The sequence below is a fragment of the Ambystoma mexicanum genome, chromosome 7q (assembly GCF_040938575.1).
Source record: "Ambystoma mexicanum isolate Mex_15411 chromosome 7q, UKY_AmexF1_1, whole genome shotgun sequence".
NCBI classification, from domain to species: Eukaryota; Metazoa; Chordata; class Amphibia; order Caudata; family Ambystomatidae; genus Ambystoma; species Ambystoma mexicanum.
This window is the reverse complement of record NC_090941.1, coordinates 666,299,078-666,323,338: the sequence shown is the minus strand read 5'-3', so window position 1 is coordinate 666,323,338 and position 24,261 is coordinate 666,299,078. Positions and strand designations below refer to the sequence as shown.

General features: G+C 44.8%; 1 protein-coding gene across 3 annotated transcripts in view; it reads right to left on the bottom strand.

Moving 5' to 3' along the window:
- LNX2 (ligand of numb-protein X 2) overlaps positions 1–24,261 on the bottom strand; it is an 858,121-nt gene that overhangs the window by 451,570 nt on the left and 382,290 nt on the right. For all 3 annotated transcript variants that reach the window (XM_069639047.1, XM_069639049.1, XM_069639048.1), the window contains exon 3: positions 365–612. In XM_069639047.1, coding sequence (XP_069495148.1) covers positions 365–612 — 248 coding nt within the window. The remainder of the gene's footprint in view (positions 1–364; positions 613–24,261) is intronic.

Sequence of the window (24,261 nt, the reverse complement as noted above, 5' to 3'; positions counted from 1 at the left end):
CATCAACATGATTTTGGGCAGGTGGGAAAGGGGTGGACTCCACAACCAACATGAAACAACCACCTGATGAACATGTTTTGGTCAATCAGAAAAGATACGGCTTTGTATATGCTTTTATGACCTAATTCGTTGCTTTGGTCCTGGGATCTAATTTTACTGATGACTTTGTCATATCTGATTTGAGAGTGCGAGCAGCGAGATAAGGTAGTTCTAGAGGGGTTACACAATGAGGTAATGGAATGTCTGTGTGAAAATGTATATTGGTTCAGAATATATCCAGTATCATTCACTATATAGAGATTTGATCATAAAGGAAATTCATTTAAGTTAAATAATATAGAAAAATGAAACAAAGAGCACCTACTATCTGTTACTGTGTTCTCCTCAAAGGCTGGGTTGTCAACGCCTTGTTCATCAGGCCAAGCAGGAAGGGATGTGGAGGTGAACCTTTCTTCCAGTGTTGTTGTTCCATTGTCAGTGTGCTCCATATCGGGTGATAAACTATGTGGACGATCTATCCCATTGGGGCCTGTTTCACTTTCGTTTCCCATCCTCAAATCGCAAGTTCTATGCTGGTCAAGAACAGCTCTCCTTTGGGAAGCTCCGGCACACCTGTAGAAATGAACATCTATTACTTTTTGGAGAAGTAGAAAATAATACACATATAGGGACTGTAGCTGCATGACCTTGGACCCAAACAAAAAACAAACAATGGCAAATTACATTGATTTTTCTCATCATTATCATTTAGAAAAATATCAAATGTGCAGGTAGCAATGATCAAAGCCAGTAGCACATTGATGGCGAGTCTACATTTCATCGGTGATTCAACTCCACTATCACAGTTATCAGTGCCTGTAACCAAGTAAAGTGTACCAGTCTACATCGCTGCTAATGCTCCAGAGCACAACCACTAGTGCCCATTCTTACATCAATTAGAATTGTTTCTGGCTCATCTTCACAGGTTTACACCATGTTAATAAAAGTTACACACACAACTGTGATTTACACAGGCAATCAATTCAGTGAATGGTGAAAACAGAACCATTACTTTACTACACTACAATATTGATGGGGAGAAAGAGAGAGAAAAAAGGAAATACAGAGAAACTATTTGCAAACAATCTACAATTTTGCATGCTCACCACAGGCATACACTGAAAGGAAATTAAATGTGGTCTACTTTATTTTACAAGAAACACATTAGGATATTTCACCACATTAGCTTCTGTAGACATGCATGTCTTCTAAAACATCATGGTAAGCACATGTTCAGCCAAAGCGGTCCCCTGCAGACCAAGATTTTATTTTTTTCAAAAACACTTTATTAATTTTCACATAAACAACAATAGTAAAAGTAACAATGTTTCACCATCAGCAAATAGAATGAAATTTACAGAACAAAAGCATCATAAATAATTCAGACCAAACAAAAATAACCAACCATAGTGAAACATAACCAACAAAATAACAATAATCATAAAAGACAACACAAAAAAGGAACCCCACCAATTATAACACGAATACCATAGCCATTAAAACAAGCCCACCTTCCCGTCAATCATAAAGAGCCATAAATGGATCCCAAAATTTCATATAATCCTCACCCTTATCTTTATTACGAAATGAAACCTTATCATACTGTGCCAAAACATGCAATTCCGTCAGCCATTCATCAACATTTGGTTTCTTCCTCGATTTCCAAACCCTGAGTATTAACTTAATTGCTACCATTATGGCCCTGTCAATCCAGCAAGAATGTCTCCTAATTCGACCACTCCTATCTTTACGGGAAAGTAGAATGATATTTACTGCCGTTCTCTGCAAAACCACACCAAAAATCAAATCAATCCTATCAATCACTGCCGGCCAAAACTCCCGCACTCTCGGGCAATCCCACAGTAAATGCAATAATGTTCCCCTGTAAACATTACAACAGCAACATAAATCGTCAGGCCGGAGCCCCAATCTAAACATCTTAACAGGCGTCCAATATAACTTTCCAATTATTTTCTGCCGAATTAAACGTAAACCCATATCAGGACCCAAAGTCAAGTTAACCTTCAGAATGTATCTCCAATCTAACTCAGAAATATCATCCAGAACATCATCCAACCAAATATCTCTCAATCTAGACCATTCCCCTCGGAGTTTCTCGTCAATAGGCATAAATTGCATATAAGTACGGAACCCATATTCCTGACCCTCCAATAATTTACTAATCTCTGGTTTCTCCCCAATAGAACCATCAGCCAATTCCATCCTATTATTTATCATAGTCACAAAAGTCAAGTACCTATTCAGTTCACCTCGCCTTAAACCGTACCTATCCATCAATTCCACAAAACTCAACAACCTATCCCCATCCATCACATCCGCCAGCCTCAGAATACCTTTATTTACCCAACTAAGCCAATTCAAACATTTATTAACAATCTGCAAAGCTTCATTATACCATATAGAAGCATCACGACTGAAACCATAACTCATTCCATTGTCTCGAAACCACTCCCCCCATCACCTGTCTAGTAGCCACTATCGGACACAAGTTCAACCTCTTTATTGGCAATTTATCCATATTGTATATGGATCTCAAGTCAAAAGGAGCACAAATGTTCCTTTCCATACGCAACCAAATTGGTTCATTCACATCACAATCTCTAAAATAATAGGAGCTTTTTTTAAGTAAAAATGCCTTGTAATATTTTACCAAATCAGGGAACCCAAATCCCCCATCCTCAACCTTTTGTACTAGCATATATTTTGGAACCCGAGGCCTTATTCCAGGACCCTACAAGAAAGAAGAAAAAAGTTTTTCAATCTTAAATCATTGTTTTTTATACAACAACAACAGGATGGACTGAAGAACATACAAGATTTTTGGCAAAAGAACCATTTTAATCGCATTGATCTTTGCCCACAGATTCAAAGTCAATCGCTCCCATCTCCTAATCAATAATGACATATGCGCAGTTACCGAATCCAGATTATATTGCTGCAATTTCTTTAAATCCCCAATAACATGAATCCCTAAATACTTAACCCCCCCTGGAGACCACTTACAATTCCATGAACTCAAAACCGTACACTCACGCCGACTAGACAGGGGGAAAACCTCAGTTTTATCCCAATTCACCTTATGCCCTGGCAATTCACCCACTTCTTGAAACATCGATTTTATTACATCCCCACACACTTCTGGATTTGACAACATAAGAAGCATATCATCACCATACAATAGAACTTTCCCTTCAACCTCCCCAACTTTAATACCTCTAATAATCTCACATTGCCTAAAATAAGTAGCAAGAGGTTCTAACGCCAAATCAAACAAAAAAGGTGACAACGGAAAACCTTGTCTCGTGCCCCTCAACAACTGAAACGGATCCAAAACCACCCCATTAACCAACACTCAGGCCTTAACATCACTATGAATACATTCTACCATTTTCATGAAAATCGGGCCAAAACCCATTTTCAGTAAAGTGTATTCCAAAAACTTCCAGTTTACCCTATCAAAGGCTTTTTCAGCATAAAAACCCTATGACTTCATTTGTGTCCTTCCCAAATCGGTCACCAACCACATTTAACACAGTTCGAATATTGTCATAGCCACATCGCCCTGGAATGAAACCCACCTGAGACCCATCAATCAGATCCCTTACACATAATCTCAATATGTTGGCCCAAATTTTAGTGAAAATGTTTAGATCCGCATTTAGCATTGAAATAGGCCTTTAATTTCCACATCTAGTGTGATCCTTATTAGGTTTTGGGATCATCACAATCAACGCTTCTTTCATGGAATCACACATCACTCCCGATGCAATAAAATCATTATACAGTTCACACAAAACAGGTGCCAATTGAACATCACATTTTTTTATAAAATTCTGAGACAATACCATCAGGACCCGGTGATTTTCCATCTCTCATTTGTGATATGGCCAAACTAACTTCAGCAACCTCAATTGCAGAATCAAGAGAAGTTCGCTTCTCCAGAGTCAGTCTGGAGAGCGAGATTTTCTCCATTTTTTTTCTCCAGTCTATCAACAGTTGGGTCACAGTCCTCCCTATACAGCGATTCATAATAATCCTTGAAATAACCACAAATATCTCCATTCCTATTTAAAGTAATACCACCATCAGCTTGGTTGGAAGAAACACAGGTCTCCCTAAGCTTATATGCCAATAGTTTGCCATTATGATCACCAGACTCCCAAAACTTTTGTTTCGAATAGAACAGATTTTTACTTGCCAAATTTTGAATGTGAGTCCTTAATTCCGCCTCTAATTTATACAATTTTAGCTTGGATTGTCCTAAACCATCATTAGCACAAACCCGCTGCAAATCTTTGATCTCTGTCTCCAGATCACTAATCTAATTTTGCTTTTTCTTCTTCACATGGGCAGACCTACTTAGCAATTCTTCCCTTAAGACTGCCTTAAAACAATACCAAACAGACTTAATATCAGCCGAGCCTATATTTTCCTCAAAGTAATGACCAATGAATGTATCTAAGCCCTCCGTAACCAACTTATCCTTCAGGGTTTCGGCTTGCATTCTCCACCTTCTTGTCTTGGCACCCACATTGTCCAAAATTAACCAGAGGTCCAATAAAGCATGATCAGAGATACTCCTTTCCAGTATATTCGTTGAGACTGTCTGACTACTCAAGGCTTCACTAATAAAGAAATAATCAATTCTGGAGAAAGAGTCATGAACAGGTGAATGAAAGGAAAACTCTTCTGCACCACAATGAAGTTCCCTCCATATATCTATAAGATTGTATTTAAATACAAATGCCTTCAATTCCTCACTAATCATCTCATTGTAATATCTACACTCTGATTTACGATTCATCCTACTATTCATCACTAAATTAAAGTCACTGCCTAACACAAATGAATCACCCTCCATACCATCCAACAAAAGGCCCAACTGATTGAGAAAAGATACGGCTGGCGAGCACGGAGCATACACAGAACCAAGCGTCATTTATTTCCCATCAAGGAGTACATCAAGTACCAGGATTCTACCTTCTTCATCCACAACCGTCTTTTCAATCTTAATCGACAGGCCCTTCCTAAACAAGATACTCACCCCACTAGATTTAGAATCATAGCAATTCGAAACAACCTTAGAATATTTTGAGTTGGCCAAGTATTTTTCAGTACGTTCATCAAGATGAGTTTCTTGAAGGAACACATCAGCTCCACTTCTCCACAATCTCGCTTAAACCTTGCGTCGTTTCACAGCATTCCCAATTCCCTTAACATTCCATGAAACAAACGTTAACGCAACCATAACTTCCAAATCAGGTCTGTATAATATAAGCAGTAACCATCAAGGTCAAAGGCAGGGTTAGAAAAGTGAAAATAAATAAAAGAAAATTTAGACACAACAACAAAAAACACATAAACAAACAAACAAACAGAAAGCATAAGTAAACCATTCTGAACCAGACACACCAGAAGCGAAATTCCAAACCCAAACCTTATATTAAAAAAAAATACAATAATATTCTCCCTTGAAATCAATATAGATCATGCGAATTCCCTTATCTCCACCAACTCCTCACGTCCATGCCAAGCAAAAACACACTCATGGAACATCTTGCATACATACAATCTCCTAACCACTAATCTCAAAGCCTATACTAAGTCAACCACTAATACGCCAAACTCCTGTTGAAATATAAACCCACAACTCCACCCCCCATCAAAATCAGCAGAGATTACCCCTAACTCCACAAGTAAAATGAGACAAGCAGTCAATCCAATCAACATGTCAACCAGCAAATATCTCGACACCACACCCTTCTGCACCTCAACTACCGTCAATGCCTGCCCCCTAGCTACACCCACCCTCACACATTTTTCAAAAATTCAAACAGTCCCAATATCGAAAAAAGATCATACACCGACATAAGCAGATAAACACAACAGCATAACAATATGTAGCTAAAATCCAAATCAAGTGCATTTAAACAATCAAAGTTGCCCCCAGGTCCAACATCACCAAAATGCATTACAACACCACACCAAGTATAAGTGAAGGCATGATCTAGGGTACAGTGTCCATGCCCACCACAATGGCACCCCCTATACATCAATCATCCGCATTCAATGTCGTATATGAAAACATGTATGCCCCACTAATCAAACATAGAAAGAAAAGCCAGAGAACCCACCCGATTAAATTATAATGTCACAACTAAACACAAGGAGACATGTCACGTATATAATGAATACATCACATTAGATCAAATCCAAACAGTCCCAATGAGATTAACAAATAATAGCATGTCACTAATAAGGACATGTTATGTGACAAAAGAATCTAACAATGTATAAAGAAGATTAAAAGGCCAGTTCCCCCAAGTAGACCCGCAGAACATATGAAGCATCCAACACAAACCATTAATCTTTTTACGCATATCCCCAGCACTGCAGTAACCGGGTTCAAGAAATAGAGCTGCAAATTACCCCAAACCCTCACTAACGGAACTCAAATGGAAAGAGAGGGACAAGGCATTGAAGGAAAACACCAGATAAAACCATAGGGCCACCCCCATGAAAGCATGGAAAATGAACCATGGATCATTGAAGACTTATGTGCTCAAGATCCTTCCGTAGTCATGTGAAAGCTATATGAAGCCCCCCCGAAATCAGCTGTGACCAGGTGATTTTCTTCTAAGGGCAACTTGGCTGCGAAAAGTCACACAACGTGCCATGCCTTCCAACAGCTCCATGTCCAGTCACATAGGGAACGACATTCCAACGTTTTTTTCATTTTCTCCCCCTTTATATAGATCATCAATCCATTTCCAAGTTCGCATGTAAATCAACTTATACAACAGTACCTCACACCAGCGAATGGAGACAGCACAGCAGAAGATACCACAGCAGCGGGACACTCATGGAGTGCGAAGTGCATACAGCTGCAAACACATAGAGAATTAAAAAGCTGCTTCCAATTTAGTTCCCGTTAGAATACTGGAATTTAGAACATTCAAAGACATCTGCGGGTGGAAAAAGTCTCAATCCACGGATGCAACTCCAAAAAACACATCGGAAGCCATTCCAGGTCCATACCCATTTACCCAGCCTCAACGCCAGGTCAATACCATTGTCTTTGCACCACCCCCGCAGCGGGATTCAGCACTGTCCACATAAGTAAACATACCAATCAGGAGGAGGTAGTCCGCTCGTTGAAATGACAACAACGGGATGTTTGGGCCAATGCACACCACCCGTAATAAGCTTGATCCAGCGATCTCCAGGATAGTCAACAGGAAAGCCTGCAGAACAAAACGCTGTGCACAAACACTAGTCTCTGAAACTGCTTCATTGAGCTTACCCAAGTTGCAGAGGAGCAAACGGGGACAGGACACACTGCAAGCTGGAACGAAGCCGCGTAAAGTTGAAGCCCTGAACACTGAATCAGGCAACCTCCGCAGAGAGTAAAGTAGTTGAAGCATGCAATCACCACCATGACGGTATAGGCGCACAGAGCGATCCGGTTGTGTTCCGTTCCCGCCTCACCACTTTGGTCATGCTCGGTAAATGAAGAGGGCGTGACAAACAGGAAGCACGTAACGTAACAAAACAAGGTGCCTTTCTCAGTCTCAACAACACGGAAAGTACAGGCAAACATGAATCACCTTCAAGAATGTAAACATTCTAAATCCGTTGTGATTAACGGAGTACAGGCGGCGGCCATTTTCATCAATATAAAGCAATACCAAATGTAATAAAACATTGAAAAAAATAAAACACGTGCAACAGAGCATCTGTACAGGACCACAGTCTAGTGGGAGTCAGGTCTTCCCTTTTTCCTCCTCAACCTGTCCTTGGGCTCCAAACCTGACAAAGTGTCTTCCATTGGGTCCAAATTCAAATCAGTCAGAAAATTATCTGCCAGTTTGCTCTCAGTGAATGAATGCAGTCGACCTTCCACCACTATCTTCAAAATTGCTGGATAAATCATGTAGTATTTTAGGTTCTTTTCTCAAGCTTTTATCTTTTCCTCAATAAACTTGCCTAAATTGCTGAATATTGATACGGCTGTTTCACTGGAAATAGAGAGAGCTCATCGGTCTCTTGGACCTAAACCAGCCCTGGGGGAGAGGCCGAGACATATTATTGTAAAATTCCTAAGATTCCCTGTGAAGGAGTTGGTGCTGAGGAAAGCCCAGGAGCTGAAGGATCTTGCCTGGGGAGGCAATAAAATAATGGTGTTTGCAGACCTGAGTAAGGATGTCATGGATAAGATCAAGATTTAAACATGATTAACTACCCACAAGAAAACGACTGACAATGCGATGAGGTCCAGGACGAGTAGACCACGCCTTGCGCCTGCGAGAGTCCAACAGTGGCAGATCAGAGGAGGTTAAGTGAGATGTGACCCAGAGTCTCAAGATGTCATGGATTCGCACAAATGAGAGGAATGTTTGCCGGTGAAGCCCACCAAGTTAGAAAGAAAAGGACAGTGGATACATAGCGGAGATGGGGGGGATCTGCAGAGGGTCATGGAAAACAATCTGAAGGGGCCCCTGATGAGTGGCACTAGAAGATATAAAAGAGACAGGGGTAATGTATATTGCCCGAGGCTGCTTGTTGGAAGATCAGACCCAAATAGGGATGGACCACTCTGATTAGAAGCTGCAATGCCATTGACCTTAATGACCAGGCTGGTGCCTATCTTTGCAGAAACTAGTGATCCAAGCAAAGTCCACAGTGGAAACAGTAAACCTGGACAGGTACAAGAATACACTGTAACAGGAAGGCCAAATATTGGAATCAGTCAGGTGTATCATAACACAATTCCTGGGGTCATTCTGGGAATTTGTGAAGATAGTCAGTGCATGGAAGGTTTACAAGCTATCACATTCAAAGTAGCTGGTGTTTTCTTGAGGCTAACAATTAATTAGCAAGAGCTGTGACACAGTGGATGTACTATATGCACATATCACCCTGAAAACCTTAAACTGGGCTGATTCATGTCTCCACTTGTAAGGCACAGTGGGCTAAAACATGATTGGAGGCCCCCTTGAGAGTGTACCTTCCCATTGAACCAGCTTTTGGGTTGTGTAGATTCTCAGGAGACTGAATCGAATTTGGAGTCCTCAAGCTCTTGAATGATTGTAGAAGAATCTGGGCAATCAAAGCAGCGAGACTGATAGAAACGTATAGGAATAGGGTGAGAAACTGTCATGATCTCTGCTTCCAAAAGGTCAGGGTTTTCCCAACTCCCTTGGAAGCAGATCCATAACCCAGGTTCCGAGTGCCAACCAGTCCCAATTGGGACCTTTTGGACCCAGTCCTGGCGCCAGTGGCACCAGGCTCATAAATATGCCCAGTCCCAGCGCTGGAAGCGCCGGGCTCATAATGCTTGGGTGGACTTACCTTCAGCAGACCATGCTGCTTACTTGCCTGCCAGTTGAGCCTCTGATCCTCTTCTGTTTGGAACTACTTTTCCTGTTGGGTGGGGCTGGAGCCACTCCCTAGATTCAGAACACTGGAACTCTTCTGGAAGGCAGGAACTCTTTTCTTACCAGGAACTCTTTTCTTACTTAGGTGTGGCTGTGGAAGGAGACACCTAAGCACTACAGGAGGCTATTTAAACCACACCCGGTGGATGAATCTTGCTTTGCGTAATTCTGCAACCTCTGCAGCAGAACGCTCATCGTGTCTTCTGCATCCGGTCCTGGGGCTAAGGAAAAAGGCTTACCATCCTGAATCCAGTCTTCAGCAACACCTATAAAGACAAGAAAGAACAGGTTAGCATTCCGGCATCTGAAAGGCAAAGGCTTACCATCCTGAATCCAGTCTTCAGCAACACCTATAAAGACAAGAAAGAACAGGTTAGCATTCCGGCATCTGAAAGGCAAAGGCTTACCTACTCTTCGTGCGCTCCGGAGGTCTTCACACTGCATTCCGGCATCTGAAAGACAAAAGTTTACCAACTCTTCGCACGCTCCGGAGGCCTTCGGCGCTGCATCCCACATCTGAAAGACAAAACAAGGTGCGTTTAAAGACATTGGGGAACTTTAATACTCACGTGCCATTACTCCTTTCCACATCTAATCCAGTGGGTATTCCGGCACCCTGCAGCCGCTCCGAACTCGTACCTGCAAAATAAAAAGACAGTTAGAGCGCATAGTGAAGCAGGCAACAAGCGCTTACTTACGTGCTTCCAGGCGCTTCTATTCATCACACGGGCTCCATCTTCAACTCACTTCAGCCCGTCATCCGCCATCGCCGGAACCCTGCAAAACAAGAGACATCATTACTAAAGACTTTAAAGACATTTGAATGACTCGAAACTTACCGTTCGTGCAGTAAACGACGGACAGCAGTCCTCTGAAGTCAAGAGGCCTGCGCTACCTATCCAGTGAAGAAACTGGTTACAGCACCCTGCCCCGAGGCAGATGGAGAGCTCGGCATTCACTTACTTAAGGTGAGAGCGTTAACCTTTGGGGGTCTACAGGAGAGGAGAAGAGGAAAGAGATAGGGACACCCCAATAACCCCAGTTCATTAACCCCATATTTTCTATCTGCAGACATCTTACTCTACACATCAGGCATACAGTGCACAGAGGTCCAGCCCAAAGAGCCAACCGGGTGCTACACATCACCTTTGAAGATACGGTAGTCGCCCAGTCAAGACCGGCGCCTCTGCGAGAATCAGGTGAGCGTTACAGAACGCAAAGCCTACCGCAAAACTCTCGCCCAGGCGCTATGGAAACCTCGGATACTGACCCCCTAGCCCGGTTACTTGGGGAACTAAGGGCAGAAGTGCATGCAGCTCGTCAGGAAACGAATGCTCTAAGAAGGGAACTAATTATTTCCAAGGAGAGAACAGACAATCTTGCTAGACAAGTGCTACAGTCACAAGCCGGACAGACCCCGTTACCCGCATCAGGGGCAAATCTTCCTTCAACATCCTCTATGAATCCAGTGCAGATCAACCTACCTGGGAATGTACCTCTGGCTCCGCCCGAACGATTTTCTGGTGACCCAAAGAGGTTTGCAGTATTTATCAATCAGTGCCGGTTGCACTTCTTATGCCGGCCAGCAGCCTTTCCAACTGATCAAGCAAAAGTAGCTTTTGTACTTTCGTACCTTAGTGGCAATGCGGCAGACTGGTCGATCCCTCTAGTTAATCAAGATGATCCGGTTCTCCATGATTTTCAAGCCTTTCAGCTTAGTATGGAAAAACTGTTCGCAAGACATTCACAGGGGCAGGCCTTGGAGAATGAGCTTCTTTCGTTGCGACAGGGTAATCAAGACCTTTTGGCTTATATTGCATCTTTCAATAGACTAATAGTGGAAACTCAATGGCCTGAGGACAAAAGGATTACGCTGTTTTATAGAGGTCTACGTGGAGAGCTCAAAGACGTTTTAGCCCAAGTAGTGAATCCCCCACAAGACTGTTCGGATTATATAGACTTGGTCGTTCAAATAGATCACAGGCTGCAGAACAGGAAGGCCGATTGTTCCAAGTTTGATGCTCGAGTATTTTCCAAACCGCCAACTCCTTCCAAAGGAGTAGACTCCGGGGAACCCATGCAAATAGGGGGTCTGAAAGGTCCTCTAACACAAAGGGAGCGGGAAAGGAGGAAACAGTTGCAATTATGCCTATATTGCGGAAACTCAGGGCACTTTCTTCGAGACTGTCCGGTGAAACCTGCCAAGAAGGCAGTAGGAGCTGCAGTTACCAAAGTTACAAACTCTGAGCAGGGAAACGACCTCGCCCGACAAGAATAGAGGTCCTCTTGCCGAGCGTGAAAACCAGTTCCGTGACCTCGCATTTCGTGATACCTATGGTCCTCATTAGCCCTGATAATCCGGATCGATTACATGCAATTGAAGCTTACGTCGACAGCGGTGCCATCGGCAATTATGTGGATCATGAAATGGTTTTGAGGATGAATCTAACTCTTTGTCCCAAGGCTGTAAAGGACGTCATTACTACGGTGGATGGTACGGAGATAGCCTCCGGGCCAGTAACGCATACCACTCAAGAGGTGACGCTAGTAAGTCAAGATGGACACCATGAGAAGATCGTGTTCGATGTGATCAAGGCCCCTCAGTTTCAGATTATTCTAGGAATACCTTGGTTAGAGAAACACAATCCTCTGATCGATTGGCGAGCAAGAACGGTCCAGTTTCCAGAATGTGTCTCTACTTGTCACCCTCCACCTGGTGTTGCACTGGCCGCAATTTCTTCAGAGACTCCCCAGTTACCTCCCGAATACCTAGAATACCAAGATGTTTTCCGGAAGGATCAGGCTAACTCTCTACCTCCTCATAGGTCTTATGACTGCCAGATAGACCTGATACCTGGATCTACTCCTCCTTGTAGTAGAATTTATGCCCTCACCGAGCCTGAGAACCTTCACCTTCGACAATACCTGGAGCAATACCTGGCAAATGGGTTTATCCGTCCTTCCAAGTCCCCTGCTTCTTCAGCTTTGTTCTTTGTTCCAAAAAAGGAAGGAGACCTTAGAACTTGTATCGATTATCGCTCCCTGAACCAGATCACCGTTAAGAATAGATATCTGTTACCTTTGATCCCTGAACTCCTGGATCAAGTCAGAAAAGCATGCATATATACAAAGCTGGATCTTAGAGGAGCTTACCACTTGGTACGAGTAAAAGAGGGCGATGAATGGAAGACGGCCTTCCGCACCAAGTATGGGCTATTTGAATATCAGGTCATGCCCTTCGGACTTTGCAATGCCCCGGCCGCCTTTCAATATTTTATGAACGATGTCCTCAGAGAGCTCATAGATGTATGTGTTGTTGTTTACATTGACGACATCCTCGTTTATTCTTCATCGGAATCTGAACATCGGAAACACGTGAAAATGGTCCTCGAAAGATTGCGTCAACACAAACTTTTCGCTAAATTGGAAAAATGTGTTTTCAACGTGACTGAAGTTGAATTCTTGGGATACATATTATCACCTGGCGGAGTGCGTATGGATTCAAAGAAGGTCGATGCAGTTCTCAAATGGCCATCACCATCCTCCGTAAAAGGTGTGCAAAGCATGTTAGGCTTCGCTAACTTTTACCGCAGGTTTATCCCCGAATTCTCTCGAATAGTCCAGCCCATCACTGCCTTGTTAAAGAAAAACAAACGTTTTGAATGGTCTACCGAGGCGGAACAAGCTTTCCAGGATTTGAAGACTAAATTTATCTCTGCACCAATCTTAAAACACCCTCGCCCCGAACTCCCCTACATCGTGGAAACTGATGCTTCAAGCCTTGCCATGGGGGCAGTTCTATCACAAAAGGACCCGGTAACCAATCAGTTGCATCCCGTGGCATTTTGGTCCCGCAAATTCTCGCCTCCTGAAATCAATTACACGATTACTGACAAGGAACTTTTGGCTATCAAGTCTGCCTTTAAGGCTTGGCGGCATTATCTGCTGGGGGCCCGACACACCGTTACTGTGATTACGGATCACCGAAACCTGCAATATTTGAAGACCGCAAAAGCCCAATCCTCTAGACAACTCCGTTGGGCATTATTCTTTGCCGAGTTTGACTTCATAATTACCTATCGACCTGGTACAAAGAACGGTAAAGCCGATGCCCTTTCTCGGATGGGAGTGGAAGAACACTTGGTCAACCCTTAACCTGTACCAATCATTCCCGAACAAAGAATTCTGGGTGTAATCGCCACAGAATCCATAGAGGAAGTTAAGGATAAAGCCAGGCAACTTGTAACTCCAGCAGACATACAGAATTGGCATCTGCAGGGAAAGGACTTTGCAGTAAAGGACAACTTATTGTATTTCCAAGAACGATTATACCTACCCAGCACAGATTTACAGAAAAAAGTAATCTCTTGTTATCACGACTCTTTAATGGAAGGTCATCCCGGTATAGCCAAGACCTCAGAAAAGATCAAGCGCTACTTCTGGTGGCCGTCTTTGAAAAAAGATATCAGAGACTTTATAATGTCCTGTGGAGTATGTGCCCAAAACAAGAGTCAAAAGGAAAGACCAGCAGGCCTCTTACGCCCTATTGACATCCCACCTCGCCCTTGGCATACGCTTTCTATGGACTTCATCACCGATCTACCTCCATGCTCCGGATACAATACGATTCTAGTAATCGTGGACTTATTCTCCAAGATGGCGCATTTCATTCTGCTCAAAGGCTTGCCAACAGCAGCAACTCTGGCCCGAGAATTTCTCGAAAACATCGTCCGACTGCACGGTTTTCCTTCGGTTCTAATTTTGGATCGAGGTAGTCAATTTATTTCTCATTTTTGGCGAAGTTGCTGTCGGTCGGCTCAAATTGATGTGAGACTATCGACCAGTCACCACCCTCAGACCGACGGACAAACCGAGAGGACCAATCAAACTCTGGAACAGTATTTACGCTGCATGCTGCAACAAACTGAAAAAACTTGGAAAGATATCCTTTGGATAGCCGAGTATGCCTACAATAACTCTGTCCATTCGGGAACTGGGAAAACCCCGTTTTTTCTTTTGTACGGCAGTCACCCTCGAACCTCGGAGTTGGATCCCCTCCAAGATCTTGAAACACCAGCAGTAGACTACCTGCATTCTACAATCACCCAAGCCTTTAAGGAAGCTGTTTCTCACCTTCAAAGGGCTAAAGAACAATACAAGAAAGGAGCAGATCAACATCGGAAGGAAGCCCCTCACTATCAAGTAGGGGATCAAGTCTGGTTATCCACCAAATATCTATCTCTAAAAGGGCCACGCACATTCAACCCAAGATACCTTGGTCCCTATTCCATCACTGCCATAGTAAACCCAGTAGCGGTCAAGTTGGACTTGCCCCCGCACATGAAGATACATCCGGTCTTCCACGTCTCTCTATTAAAACCCGTGCAACCTCAAACCCGACTAACCAAATCTCCAAAACCTATCCTAGTGGATGGAGAACTCGAGTTTGAAGTCAAAAGCATTCTGGACTCCAAGATCTCCAAATCTAAACTATTCTACCTAATTGACTGGAAAGGCTACGGCCCCCAAGAGAGATCCTGGGAACCTGCTGAATATGTACACGCTCCTCGCCTAATCAAAAGATTTCACCGAACATTTCCTGACAAGCCAAAACCCCCGGAGAAGCCCGGTTTGGGAGGGGCCTTGAGGGGGGGTACTGTCATGATCTCTGCTTCCAAAAGGTCAGGGTTTTCCCAACTCCCTTGGAAGCAGATCCATAACCCAGGTTCCGAGTGCCAACCAGTCCCAATTGGGACCTTTTGGACCCAGTCCTGGCGCCAGTGGCACCAGGCTCATAAATATGCCCAGTCCCAGCGCTGGAAGCGCCGGGCTCATAATGCTTGGGTGGACTTACCTTCAGCAGACCATGCTGCTTACTTGCCTGCCAGTTGAGCCTCTGATCCTCTTCTGTTTGGAACTACTTTTCCTGTTGGGTGGGGCTGGAGCCACTCCCTAGATTCAGAACACTGGAACTCTTCTGGAAGGCAGGAACTCTTTTCTTACCAGGAACTCTTTTCTTACTTAGGCGTGGCTGTGGAAGGAGACACCTAAGCACTACAGGAGGCTATTTAAACCACACCCGGTGGATGAATCTTGCTTTGCGTAATTCTGCAACCTCTGCAGCAGAACGCTCATCGTGTCTTCTGCATCCGGTCCTGGGGCTAAGGAAAAAGGCTTACCATCCTGAATCCAGTCTTCAGCAACACCTATAAAGACAAGAAAGAACAGGTTAGCATTCCGGCATCTGAAAGGCAAAGGCTTACCATCCTGAATCCAGTCTTCAGCAACACCTATAAAGACAAGAAAGAACAGGTTAGCATTCCGGCATCTGAAAGGCAAAGGCTTACCTACTCTTCGTGCGCTCCGGAGGCCTTCGGCGCTGCATCCCGCATCTGAAAGACAAAACAAGGTGCGTTTAAAGACATTGGGGAACTTTAATACTCACGTGCCATTACTCCTTTCCACATCTAATCCAGTGGGTATTCCGGCACCCTGCAGCCGCTCCGAACTCGTACCTGCAAAATAAAAAGACAGTTAGAGCGCATAGTGAAGCAGGCAACAAGCGCTTACTTACGTGCTTCCAGGCGCTTCTATTCATCACACGGGCTCCATCTTCAACTCACTTCAGCCCGTCATCCGCCATCGCCGGAACCCTGCAAAACAAGAGACATCATTACTAAAGACTTTAAAGACATTTGAATGACTCGAAACTTACCGTTCGTGCAGTAAACGACGGACAGCAGTCCTCTGAAGTCAAGAGGCCTGCGCTACCTATCCAGTGAAGAAACTGGTTACAGCACCCTGCCCCGAGGCAGATGGAGAGCTCGGCATTCACTTACCTAAGGTGAGAGCGTTAACCTTTGGGGGTCTACAGGAGAGGAGAAGAGGAAAGAGATAGGGACACCCCAATAACCCCAGTTCATTAACCCCATATTTTCTATCTGCAGACATCTTACTCTACACGTCAGGCATACAGTGCACAGAGGTCCAGCCCAAAGAGCCAACCGGGTGCTACACATCACCTTTGAAGATACGGTAGTCGCCCAGTCAAGACCGGCGCCTCTGCGAGAATCAGGTGAGCGTTACAGAACGCAAAGCCTACCGCAAAACTCTCGCCCAGGCGCTATGGAAACCTCGGATACTGACCCCCTAGCCCGGTTACTTGGGGAACTAAGGGCAGAAGTGCATGCAGCTCGTCAGGAAACGAATGCTCTAAGAAGGGAACTAATTATTTCCAAGGAGAGAACAGACAATCTTGCTAGACAAGTGCTACAGTCACAAGCCGGACAGACCCCGTTACCCGCATCAGGGGCAAATCTTCCTTCAACATCCTCTATGAATCCAGTGCAGATCAACCTACCTGGGAATGTACCTCTGGCTCCGCCCGAACGATTTTCTGGTGACCCAAAGAGGTTTGCAGTATTTATCAATCAGTGCCGTTTGCACTTCTTATGCCGGCCAGCAGCCTTTCCAACTGATCAAGCAAAAGTAGCTTTTGTACTTTCGTACCTTAGTGGCAATGCGGCAGACTGGTCGATCCCTCTAGTTAATCAAGATGATCCGGTTCTCCATGATTTTCAAGCCTTTCAGCTTAGTATGGAAAAACTGTTCACAAGACATTCACAGGGGCAGGCCTTGGAGAATGAGCTTCTTTCGTTGCGACAGGGTAATCAAGACCTTTTGGCTTATATTGCATCTTTCAATAGACTAATAGTGGAAACTCAATGGCCTGAGGACAAAAGGATTACGCTGTTTTATAGAGGTCTACGTGGAGAGCTCAAAGACGTTTTAGCCCAAGTAGTGAATCCCCCACAAGACTGTTCGGATTATATAGACTTGGTCGTTCAAATAGATCACAGGCTGCAGAACAGGAAGGCCGATTGTTCCAAGTTTGATGCTCGAGTATTTTCCAAACCGCCAACTCCTTCCAAAGGAGTAGACTCCGGGGAACCCATGCAAATAGGGGGTCTGAAAGGTCCTCTAACACAAAGGGAGCGGGAAAGGAGGAAACAGTTGCAATTATGCCTATATTGCGGAAACTCAGGGCACTTTCTTCGAGACTGTCCGGTGAAACCTGCCAAGAAGGCAGTAGGAGCTGCAGTTACCAAAGTTACAAACTCTGAGCAGGGAAACGACCTCGCCCGACAAGAATAGAGGTCCTCTTGCCGAGCGTGAAAACCAGTTCCGTGACCTCGCATTTCGTGATACCTATGGTCCTCATTAGCCCTGATAATCCGGATCGATTACATGCAATTGAAGCTTACGTCGACAGCGGTGCCATCGGCAATTATGTGGATCATGAAATGGTTTTGAGGATGAATCTAACTCTTTGTCCCAAGGCTGTAAAGGACGTCATTACTACGGTGGATGGTACGGAGATAGCCTCCGGGCCAGTAACGCATACCACTCAAGAGGTGACGCTAGTAAGTCAAGATGGACACCATGAGAAGATCGTGTTCGATGTGATCAAGGCCCCTCAGTTTCAGATTATTCTAGGAATACCTTGGTTAGAGAAACACAATCCTCTGATCGATTGGCGAGCAAGAACGGTCCAGTTTCCAGAATGTGTCTCTACTTGTCACCCTCCACCTGGTGTTGCACTGGCCGCAATTTCTTCAGAGACTCCCCAGTTACCTCCCGAATACCTAGAATACCAAGATGTTTTCCGGAAGGATCAGGCTAACTCTCTACCTCCTCATAGGTCTTATGACTGCCAGATAGACCTGATACCTGGATCTACTCCTCCTTGTAGTAGAATTTATGCCCTCACCGAGCCTGAGAACCTTCACCTTCGACAATACCTGGAGCAATACCTGGCAAATGGGTTTATCCGTCCTTCCAAGTCCCCTGCTTCTTCAGCTTTGTTCTTTGTTCCAAAAAAGGAAGGAGACCTTAGAACTTGTATCGATTATCGCTCCCTGAACCAGATCACCGTTAAGAATAGATATCTGTTACCTTTGATCCCTGAACTCCTGGATCAAGTCAGAAAAGCATGCATATATACAAAGCTGGATCTTAGAGGAGCTTACCACTTGGTACGAGTAAAAGAGGGCGATGAATGGAAGACGGCCTTCCGCACCAAGTATGGGCTATTTGAATATCAGGTCATGCCCTTCGGACTTTGCAATGCCCCGGCCGCCTTTCAATATTTTATGAACGATGTCCTCAGAGAGCTCATAGATGTATGTGTTGTTGTTTACATTGACGACATCCTCGTTTATTCTTCATCGGAATCTGAACATCGGAAACACGTGAAAATGGTCCTCGAAAGATTGCGTCAACACAAACTTTTCGCTAAATTGGAAAAATGTGTTTTCAACGTGACTGAAGTTGAATTCTTGGGATACATATTATCACCTGGCGGAGTGCGTATGGATTCAAAGAAGGTCGATGCAGTTCTCAAATGGCCATCACCATCCTCCGTAAAAGGTGTGCAAAGCATGTTAGGCTTCGCTAACTTTTACCGCAGGTTTATCCCCGAATTCTCTCGAATAGTCCAGCCCATCACTGCCTTGTTAAAGAAAAACAAACGTTTTGAATGGTCTACCGAGGCGGAACAAGCTTTCCAGGATTTGAAGACTAAATTTATCTCTGCACCAATCTTAAAACACCCTCGCCCCGAACTCCCCTACATCGTGGAAACTGATGCTTCAAGCCTTGCCATGGGGGCAGTTCTATCACAAAAGGACCCGGTAACCAATCAGTTGCATCCCGTGGCATTTTGGTCCCGCAAATTCTCGCCTCCTGAAATCAATTACACGATTACTGACAAGGAACTTTTGGCTATCAAGTCTGCCTTTAAGGCTTGGCGGCATTATCTGCTGGGGGCCCGACACACCGTTACTGTGATTACGGATCACCGAAACCTGCAATATTTGAAGACCGCAAAAGCCCAATCCTCTAGACAACTCCGTTGGGCATTATTCTTTGCCGAGTTTGACTTCATAATTACCTATCGACCTGGTACAAAGAACGGTAAAGCCGATGCCCTTTCTCGGATGGGAGTGGAAGAACACTTGGTCAACCCTAAACCTGTACCAATCATTCCCGAACAAAGAATTCTGGGTGTAATCGCCACAGAATCCATAGAGGAAGTTAAGGATAAAGCCAGGCAACTTGTAACTCCAGCAGACATACAGAATTGGCATCTGCAGGGAAAGGACTTTGCAGTAAAGGACAACTTATTGTATTTCCAAGAACGATTATACCTACCCAGCACAGATTTACAGAAAAAAGTAATCTCTTGTTATCACGACTCTTTAATGGAAGGTCATCCCGGTATAGCCAAGACCTCAGAAAAGATCAAGCGCTACTTCTGGTGGCCGTCTTTGAAAAAAGATATCAGAGACTTTATAATGTCCTGTGGAGTATGTGCCCAAAACAAGAGTCAAAAGGAAAGACCAGCAGGCCTCTTACGCCCTATTGACATCCCACCTCGCCCTTGGCATACGCTTTCTATGGACTTCATCACCGATCTACCTCCATGCTCCGGATACAATACGATTCTAGTAATCGTGGACTTATTCTCCAAGATGGCGCATTTCATTCTGCTCAAAGGCTTGCCAACAGCAGCAACTCTGGCCCGAGAATTTCTCGAAAACATCGTCCGACTGCACGGTTTTCCTTCGGTTCTAATTTTGGATCGAGGTAGTCAATTTATTTCTCATTTTTGGCGAAGTTGCTGTCGGTCGGCTCAAATTGATGTGAGACTATCGACCAGTCACCACCCTCAGACCGACGGACAAACCGAGAGGACCAATCAAACTCTGGAACAGTATTTACGCTGCATGCTGCAACAAACTGAAAAAACTTGGAAAGATATCCTTTGGATAGCCGAGTATGCCTACAATAACTCTGTCCATTCGGGAACTGGGAAAACCCCGTTTTTTCTTTTGTACGGCAGTCACCCTCGAACCTCGGAGTTGGATCCCCTCCAAGATCTTGAAACACCAGCAGTAGACTACCTGCATTCTACAATCACCCAAGCCTTTAAGGAAGCTGTTTCTCACCTTCAAAGGGCTAAAGAACAATACAAGAAAGGAGCAGATCAACATCGGAAGGAAGCCCCTCACTATCAAGTAGGGGATCAAGTCTGGTTATCCACCAAATATCTATCTCTAAAAGGGCCACGCACATTCAACCCAAGATACCTTGGTCCCTATTCCATCACTGCCATAGTAAACCCAGTAGCGGTCAAGTTGGACTTGCCCCCGCACATGAAGATACATCCGGTCTTCCACGTCTCTCTATTAAAACCCGTGCAACCTCAAACCCGACTAACCAAATCTCCAAAACCTATCCTAGTGGATGGAGAACTCGAGTTTGAAGTCAAAAGCATTCTGGACTCCAAGATCTCCAAATCTAAACTATTCTACCTAATTGACTGGAAAGGCTACGGCCCCCAAGAGAGATCCTGGGAACCTGCTGAATATGTACACGCTCCTCGCCTAATCAAAAGATTTCACCGAACATTTCCTGACAAGCCAAAACCCCCGGAGAAGCCCGGTTTGGGAGGGGCCTTGAGGGGGGGTACTGTCATGATCTCTGCTTCCAAAAGGTCAGGGTTTTCCCAACTCCCTTGGAAGCAGATCCATAACCCAGGTTCCGAGTGCCAACCAGTCCCAATTGGGACCTTTTGGACCCAGTCCTGGCGCCAGTGGCACCAGGCTCATAAATATGCCCAGTCCCAGCGCTGGAAGCGCCGGGCTCATAATGCTTGGGTGGACTTACCTTCAGCAGACCATGCTGCTTACTTGCCTGCCAGTTGAGCCTCTGATCCTCTTCTGTTTGGAACTACTTTTCCTGTTGGGTGGGGCTGGAGCCACTCCCTAGATTCAGAACACTGGAACTCTTCTGGAAGGCAGGAACTCTTTTCTTACCAGGAACTCTTTTCTTACTTAGGCGTGGCTGTGGAAGGAGACACCTAAGCACTACAGGAGGCTATTTAAACCACACCCGGTGGATGAATCTTGCTTTGCGTAATTCTGAAACCTCTGCAGCAGAACGCTCATCGTGTCTTCTGCATCCGGTCCTGGGGCTAAGGAAAAAGGCTTACCATCCTGAATCCAGTCTTCAGCAACACCTATAAAGACAAGAAAGAACAGGTTAGCATTCCGGCATCTGAAAGGCAAAGGCTTACCATCCTGAATCCAGTCTTCAGCAACACCTATAAAGACAAGAAAGAACAGGTTAGCATTCCGGCATCTGAAAGGCAAAGGCTTACCTACTCTTCGTGCGCTCCGGAGGCCTTCGGCGCTGCATCCCGCATCTGAAAGACAAAACAAGGTGCGTTTAAAGACATTGGGGAACTTTAATACTCACGTGCCATTACTCCTTTCCACATCTAATCCAGTGGGTATTCCGGCACCCTGCAGCCGCTCCGAACTCGTACCTGCAAAATAAAAAGACAGTTAGAGCGCATAGTGAAGCAGGCAACAAGCGCTTACTTACGTGCTTCCAGGCGCTTCTATTCATCACACGGGCTCCATCTTCAACTCACTTCAGCCCGTCATCCGCCATCGCCGGAACCCTGCAAAACAAGAGACATCATTACTAAAGACTTTAAAGACATTTGAATGACTCGAAACTTACCGTTCGTGCAGTAAACGACGGACAGCAGTCCTCTGAAGTCAAGAGGCCTGCGCTACCTATCCAGTGAAGAAACTGGTTACAGCACCCTGCCCCGAGGCAGATGGAGAGCTCGGCATTCACTTACCTAAGGTGAGAGCGTTAACCTTTGGGGGTCTACAGGAGAGGAGAAGAGGAAAGAGATAGGGACACCCCAATAACCCCAGTTCATTAACCCCATATTTTCTATCTGCAGACATCTTACTCTACACGTCAGGCATACAGTGCACAGAGGTCCAGCCCAAAGAGCCAACCGGGTGCTACACATCACCTTTGAAGATACGGTAGTCGCCCAGTCAAGACCGGCGCCTCTGCGAGAATCAGGTGAGCGTTACAGAAACCACACTGGTTAGCAAACGCACTACATGCCATTAATCAATCAACAATTCAAAGGGGTTCTGGGATATTTTACTGAAGAGCCTCAGCAAACACTAAGATTGGCAGGGAAAATGTGTGCTGTGAGAACTGCCAATGAACACTCTGAGTAGCGCAGTAAAGAATAGCTGACCTATTGCTTTCACTTGCTCATGTGTCTTGCTTAACCCAGTTACATGCAAATATTGTCCCATGGCCGAGAGAATGCATTAATGCTGACACCAGATTATTTTTAAAGAGATGTATTAGGCAACAGTAAAACATAAAACCTTCTAACAAAAATTGGTTCAGGGGGACTGTAACAAAGGTTCTTGGGAAACATATTTGTTGAACTCAGGATTATATACTTAGGACCCCTCTTCTGGGTGCATGGGGATCTCATCCCAATCACTGGAGCGTACCCCTCTTCTGAGGTCCCAGGGGCTCAGCTCATCCTCACTGGAGCAAACCTTTCTTCTGAACTCAAGGAGTTCAATTCTCTGGTGCCCTCCAGCTTCCTCAACAAACTCCTCTCCTCAACACCGAGCCCAAAGACATTGGGCCTCATCACGAGTTGGGCGGTGGCCCTTAAATGCAACAGTAACACTATTACTGCTGCATTTAAGGGTCTGCCCAATCACGAGTCTGGCACCATTTACCTCCAGCTCTAAGCTGGGGGTAAATATGCCAATTTAACGCCCATTTTCAGGCACAATTAGCGTGGCACTATTAGCACGCGCTAATGCACCTAAAATGGACTACCCATTACTGCCAGACCGAGTCATGGTAACCATATAAGCTTGGGCGGTATCCCGGCGGTAATACTGTCGGGATACCGCCCAACTCGCGATGAGGCTCATTGTCTATCATTCCTAGCTTCTGTTTTAAAGATCTCATCATCCTCCCATTGGCTGGGGCAAACTTTCAAATTGATTGTACAATTGGTTTCCTAGCACAGGCCAGGGGAAGACATTTTTAAAAGGCTTGCCACCATTTTAGATTTCTTTCATTCTGTCTTCAGTACAGGAACTGGTGTTGGACAGCAGATTTCCTCCTCCTCTGGCTGTTCCCCTGCAATGAAAATTGTTTGCGGTTTCAGGTATTTAAAATGGCATCACCAGGGACCGAAAAACCTCTAGTAAGTATCTCACTGGTGTAAATTCATTTTACAGGCACTGCCACCAAGAGAGAGGGTTAGAATGAGTTCGATTTTTCCCTTCAAGGAACCGCACCTGTTGTCCAAGTGGTCTCTCTGAATGTTCTTGTGTTTCCTTTTAGCATATCTTCCTCTGAATCCCTGGCAGGCATTTTGGAGCCGCTCCGCATTTTGAACTCTATACATGATGCATCCTGGGAGATGCATTCCCAAATCTCATGTTTCTTTTGAACCTAGTAATAACTAACTAGTTGTTCTCTCAGGTGGTACACAAATAGATTGGGGATAGCCTAACTTCCTGAGTCTGATCTCTGGTAGGGTGTTTGGGCAAAATCCTGTGCGATTAGTCTGTAAGCGTCTCCTCCCTCCTTGTGCATTCCTTCTTCTCCTTGTGGCAGATAACACCTATGATGCTTAACTGGTTGGGTTGGGGTGCATATCAGTGTTCTGCCAGGGTCCTCTCAGGCAGACAGTGTACAGGATACGATGTTGGCCCTATGACATTGTCACATTATCAAGGGGGACTTTCAGTAAATGCTTAATGATAGCAAGGCTGGCCTGAAGGCAGAGACATCAACCCTCTAAAAACATGTGGAATCCCTGGGTAACCGGGTAAGCATAATGGAG